Source organism: Chrysochloris asiatica, unplaced genomic scaffold (genome assembly GCF_000296735.1).
Source record: "Chrysochloris asiatica unplaced genomic scaffold, ChrAsi1.0 scaffold00013, whole genome shotgun sequence".
Classification (NCBI taxonomy): domain Eukaryota; kingdom Metazoa; phylum Chordata; class Mammalia; order Afrosoricida; family Chrysochloridae; genus Chrysochloris; species Chrysochloris asiatica.
The window spans coordinates 1,743,785-1,750,462 of NW_006408531.1; the positions used below are offsets into that span (position 1 = coordinate 1,743,785).

Sequence of the window (6,678 nt, forward strand, 5' to 3'; positions counted from 1 at the left end):
AATGGTGAGAAGAGGAAGATTGACAGAGAATAAGGGGAACAATCTAAAGCGGAATTGTCAGAGCTGTGAGTTATAAACCAAGACTAAATGAGGTATCACACTGGATGTACCATCACAGGTTAAATGGAAAAGGAAGAAAGAAATGTTCCATCACTCAGTTCTCCAAGCTGAACACAGGCTAAATAAAACTATCCAAGGCAATTCAGATGCTTAGCAACTAGGAAGCAGAATATTCAGTAGACTCTTGGTTAGTAGAGTAGTTTAATGCTGGATTTTCATTATGACAGCTGTATTTATATTTGCATATGATTAGAGAGCAGTGAAAAACAAGCACCAACTATAGAACACACTATGAGCAATATTGAATTTGGAAAATTCTGTATCCGCTCTCACTTTTTCTTCGCTTCGATATCCACATGGATCTGTCTCTTCTTAGGGGGAGGAGGAGGAGGCAGCTCTTGCTTAGACTTTTTCATAGTTACTTGTTCTTTTACACGAACAGTGTCCAAAAGATCCTTCTGAGGAATTTGGGACATCCCCAGCTTTGCTACAGCTTGAGTCACCTGAAACAAAATTCACCCAAAGTTGTCTATGTTTTTATGACAACTGTTTTGGAATGTAATTCACATGTCACACTATCTTCCTTTGAAAGCGCACAACTGCAATCATCACCTCAAGATAATTCCAAATATTGTCATCCCCAAAGGGAACCCCGTTACCCATTAGCAATTGCTCCCCATTTCTGATACTTCCCAACCCCTGGCAATTTCAAATCAACTTTCTATCTCTATGGATTTGCTGATTTGAGACATTTCATGTAAGTGGAATCACATAACATGTACCATATATTCATATAAATAATACATACACCATATGCTTTTCCCCCAACCATATAACACCCTCCCCTATGCATGCTATGCACATTATTTATGTGTGTGTGCATTATCTACATGGGTGTTATTTGCAAAAATACTGTAACCTTTTGTTCCTTTCACCTAGCATGATACTTTCAAGGTTCATATAAGCTGTAGCAAGTATCAGTATTTCATTCTTTTTTCTTGCTGAACAATATCCCATTTTAAGGACAATACCACATTTTGTTTATCCATTCTTCAGTTAATGGGCATTTGGACTGTTTAGTTGATGGCCATTATGAAATAATACTGCTATGAACCTTCATGTACAAACCAATATGTTATTTTCATCAACTAATATATTTTTTCAAGATTCATAAATAATAGATACAATGTGTAATTGTTATCATTAACTGTTATAGGTAGAATTGTGTTCCACAAAAAGACATGGTGCCCCTCGGCGGTAGGGCTTCGCAGATGTCATTAGTTAACATGAGGTCATAGTGGAGTGAGCTGTGTCCTTAGAAAAAGAGAAGACGAGACACAGACACGGCGGGAAGGAAGACAGCTATGTCAAGAGGGAGGCAGAAATGATAGTTAGGCTGCCACAAGCCATGGAACACCTGGAGCTACTAAAAGTGGAAAAAGACAAGAAGGGATCTTTCTAGAGTGCTGAGAGCACATGGTCCTACCAACACCCTGATCTCAAACTTGTGTGTCTCCATCAGTGTGAGAAAATACATTTCAGCTGTATAAAGCCGCAAGCTATGTGAGACTTTGTTATGGAAGCCCTAGAAAATGGATGCAATTGCAAGGATTAAATTCCTAGATACTAGTACATTTTAGATTTATTTTAGGAAACTAAAGAAGATTTTTACATCTCAAGTTTTCAGTGTCTCCATAAAGCAGGTATAAGAACCAATCTTTTATTTCATAATTTCTAAAACCAGCCTAAGCATTTCAATTTAAATTTCTAGACAATGGCACGACATATTATTCAAATCAAAAGGTACCTGATTGGAGGAATCTTCTAGTCTCTGAACCAGAGAGTCCCATCTCTGAGTCAGCTCCTCCGAATCTCTGTTGATTTTCTTAGATGCCTTGGGGTTATCAAGTAACTGACTCACATCCTGTCCAATCTCACTCAACTGATTCAGTGCTTGACGCTTCATTTCCATGTCTTCCTTCAAAATCTAGTATTTCAGAAATTGATTAGGTGACTTCCCTTTAATTTATCTTCATATTCCCCAATGGAAATATAAACATGCATATGTTATAGTGACATTCACATTAAATTTTATAAAAATTAACAGGACATGCAGTTCCCTAATACTCAACTATTACAGTCCTAATAGTTCTACATCTTTGCCCGGCATCATTCTTGTGTTAGTTAGGTACTGATACAAGCTCTGTATTAACCAAGTTCTATAAATGCCATTTAAACACTAAAAATCACAAGCTTACACCATGGACACTGGCAAAGACATCACTTACAGCTAGTCGTCGAACACTGACACTTAGTTCCTTTTGGTCTTTGAAGTTATTCGTCTGGACTTTATTTAAAGCCTCTTCTTTTTCAGTTAGCCAAGCTTTCAGCAAGCACTGAAAGCAAGCAAGATAATAGGAAAACTTAGAAAATTATTTGGGGAATTATTAAGCAATTCATTTTAACCAAGATTATAAATCTCTAACCTATATTTTGCTAAAGATTTCACTTTACCTGGGGATAAGAAGCACCTCAGATGTCAAAGTCTGAGGCAACTATGACCCAGAAAGGCAACTTCCTTTAAAACATTATCCTAATTGGATAACATTAGTCCTACACCTGAATAAACTAAGCGTAATTCCCAGGCAAGAGTGTGATTCAGAAGGTTCCTTCTAAAAACCATAGTACTCTCGAGAGGCAGGAGAGCCCCGCTGGCTTAGAGGTTAAGTGCTTGGCCACTAACCAAAATAGCTACAGTCCACATCCATCAGCAGAAAGATATGGTAGTCTGCGCTCTCACGTGAAGATCGCAGTCTTGGAAATTCAGTGGTACAGTTCCATTCTGTCCTAGTCCTTATGAGTCAGAATAGACTCAACAACATGGGTTTAGAGGCAGAAGAACGTTCAGATATTACCTTGTCCCAGGCCCTCATTATACGGAGTAAGGTGAGAGAGATATCAAAGATTCCACAGCATCATCCAGGAAAACTATATTATTGAGTAAGGTTGGAGAACAACTCCCTACGTCCTATGAAAATCCTGTGAGTGCAGTGCTTCTGGGAAACAGTCTGTTGTTGTTGTTAAGTGTCGTCGAGTCAGTTCTGACCGATAGCGACCCTGTATAGGGTTTCCGAGGGTGTAAATCTTTACGGCAGTAGAAAGCCTCATCTTTCTCCCACGGAGCGGCTGGTAGTTTCGAACCGCTGACCTTAAGGTTTGCAGCCCGATTCGTAACCACTACGCTACCAGAGCTCCTTGGGAAATGTTCTACTCACAACTAATTCAGCATCAATGGAGTCAGTTTAGGTTTCTTTATGAATAAAGGAGGTTCCAGTATGGTCCAAGGCTAATATAAAGGCATTTAAACTTCCTTGGAGTTCTGGTGTGGCACTGTGGATTAACATGCTGGACTGCAAAGGAGGTTTGAACTACTTGATCGACGGTTCAAGCTCACCAGCAGCTCCTTGGAAACCCTACACAGGGTCACTATGGGTCAGGATTGATTCGACGGCACTTAACAACAAAAACTTCTTAGACACTGATATGGAGCCCTGGTGTGGCACTAAGGGATAAAGCACTAGACTGCAAGATGGTTTGAACTGCAAGGTAGGCAGTTCTAACTCACCTGCCATGCCTTGGAAACCCTATTCAGAGTCACTATGAGTTGGAATCTATTCAATAACACTTAGGACAAGACACAGATATGGTTTTAAGATACTGGTGATATATAGAAAACTCCAATGGAGGAGTAGAAAACAAGTGAGATAATTCATCCCAAAATGTAGTATCTACCTCAGAAATGCTTTCCTATATGGTGGTAGTGGTTATGTGCCATGGAGTCGGTTCCAACTCATAGCAACCCTGTACAAGGTTTCCGAGGCTGTAAATCTTTATGGGAGCAGAAAGCCTCATCCTTGTCCTGCGGTTCACAGCCCTATTTGTAACCACTATGCTACCAGAGCTATTTATATAATTGAGGGGAAAGTTTAGGTTTTGTGTTTGCAATGGAATGAATTATTTCTCTGATTGTTGCATCAAGTTATTTAAAAACAACTCCATTATACTCTATACTCCATCAAGAAAAAAATTAAGATTTTTTAAAAATCAAAGATAAATATGGATCCTGCCCTCAGTCTAGTATGGCTGATAAGATATGCACAAATAGAAAGCGCTAACACTAGCAAAAAAAAGATATTAGACTGCAAACAAGAGTCCAAATAAATATAAATATCTCTACAGTGAAATGTAAATACTTCAGAAATCAAAATCCGGTCCATTACATAATTGTTAATAAGAAAATTCATACCAGAGAATAGGGCAGGAAGTAATTAACAATTTATACTTGGACAAATATTTCAACCTACTTGTTTAGATGTGCCATTACTCCCAATGTTTAATAAACCACAAAGTATCCTACTTCCTCTGAAAAGAATATCATTTCTTTTTCTTTTTTTTTCTCTGAGAAGAATATAATTTCCTTTTGTGGATGGAAATAAAATGTCTAAGACTCAAATTGGACACTGTGAGATGTGGGAACAGAGTATCTTTTAATTTCTAAACCACAACTGTTTGGAGTCTTGAGAGCAGATTTTTGCTTATTTGTGTTCTGCTTTGAGAGTTGCTTTTCTGGACGGGTAGAGGGTAAGCAAATTAACTGGAAAATTAGGGTCGTAGCTTTGCGGCCCAGGTTAATTTATTACAGTGACCCTTAGTGGAAAATATGTACTACTAACAAATTGTTAAATCAATAGCTTACTGAAAAATAGTTTTTCATTAATTTCATATTTATCCTAGTTAAAATCAAGAAAAATCCATGTGGTTTAAAGTTCACAATGCATTAAGTGGATTAATTTATTGACTGAGTAAAAACCTTTGGCTAGGTACTGTTTTGATACAAGTCCAAACACATTATCAAACACAAATCCAATAATTATAGGGCCGAACAAATCATGAAAATAGCATAAGTATTAACATTATAAATAATGAATACAGGTTCAATCACTAGCATGATGGAGCGAGTATCATTATTTCTATGACTTAACTGTATAAACAATGATAAAATGGATAGAAATATGATTTTTTAAATGATAATTACCTATGTGTTTTCCTTTTAAGGAAAAGTAGTCAAAGAAACTTTATTCTAACATCATAATTAAAGTTGGATTGTATTTTACCATTAGTTTGCCCATTATAGATAATAGTTTCATACCTGTTCTTCCAATAATTCTTGCCAAAGTATATTGATTTCTTGTAACTTATTCCAACGTTCTTCGGTCCAACGGCATACTGCTGTCCAACGCTCTCCAAGTTTCTAGGAAAGAAAGGAAATTTCCTTTGTCAATACAGTCAGAAAAGATCGTTTTCAAGATCTTTATAGAAATCTATGACATTGAGTGTTTTTTTATGATAGAGGAGAAATTATGAAATATATTTTTATAAAAGTTTTCTTTAAAATAATTTAGCCTAAACCTATAGCAAGTAGCTCCCGTGGCACAGTGGTTGAGTGGTAAGATGCTAACTGAAAGTTGAGCTGTTTGAACCCACCAGCAATTCCAAGAAAGAAAGATGTGGCAGTCTGCATCCTTAAAGATTAACAGCCTTGGAAACCCTATGGGGCAGTTCCACTTTGTCCTAGAGGGTCGCTATAAATCAGAATTGAACCAATGGCAACGGGTTTGGTTTTATAGGTTTAATCCTATAATTTTATAAGTGACAAAAACTAATGTCCGTAGAGTTTAGATGGCTATCTCATAGTATGTGAAATAGTTAGAAAGTGGCACAACTTGAATGCCATCTTTCAACGTTTGATTTCAAATTCTTGCTCTTTCATTGTGGTTTTATTTTGGAAAACTATAAGAATTAAATATATATGTGCTGTTGTTAAGTACTGTTGAGTCGGTTCCAACTCACAGTGACCCTGTACTGGGTTTCCAAGGAGCAGCTAGGTTAATTTGAACTGCCAAATTCATGGTTAGCAGTCAAAAGCTATGTTATAGCTCCTCCAGAACGCCATATACATATATATACATACATACATACATACATACATACATACGCATACAGAGTCCTGGTGTGGCACTGTAGGACAAGCAATGGACCAAAAGGTAAGTTTGAACCACAAGGTTGGTGGTTCACACTCACCAGCTGATCCTCGGAAATCCTACACAGGATTGCTATGAACCAGAACGGACTCTACAGCACTTACCAACAGTATATCCATACACACATATCTATACATATATATATGGGTAGCACAGTGGTTTTACATGATAAACACTGGACTATGAACCACAAGGTTGGTGATTCGAGCTCACCAAAGGCTCCGAGAGGAGAAAGACGAAGCTTTCTACTCCCACAAAGATTTTTTTAAAGCCTCGGAAACCCTACATAACATCACTGTTGGAGTTCAGACTCTAGGGCACTTAACAATCATACACATATATATCCAAAATATATCTACTTTTTATGCTTCAAGTTTTTGAGAATTTAACATATAGATATGTTGTTATTGAGTGCTGTTGAATCACTTGCAACCCATAGCGACCCTGTATATGGTTTCAAAGGAGGGACTGGTGAGCCGGAACCACCAACATTGCATTTCAAACTGAATTTGCAGTC

The 6,678-nt window shown here is 37.4% G+C and overlaps 1 protein-coding gene across 1 annotated transcript in view; it reads right to left on the bottom strand.

Moving 5' to 3' along the window:
- Positions 1–6,678, bottom strand: part of UTRN (utrophin) — a 574,637-nt gene that overhangs the window by 519,107 nt on the left and 48,852 nt on the right. Inside the window, 4 exon segments of the mRNA XM_006834702.1 lie at positions 394–563; positions 1,868–2,047; positions 2,349–2,456; positions 5,270–5,371. Of these exon segments, the coding sequence (XP_006834765.1) occupies positions 394–563; positions 1,868–2,047; positions 2,349–2,456; positions 5,270–5,371 (560 nt within the window).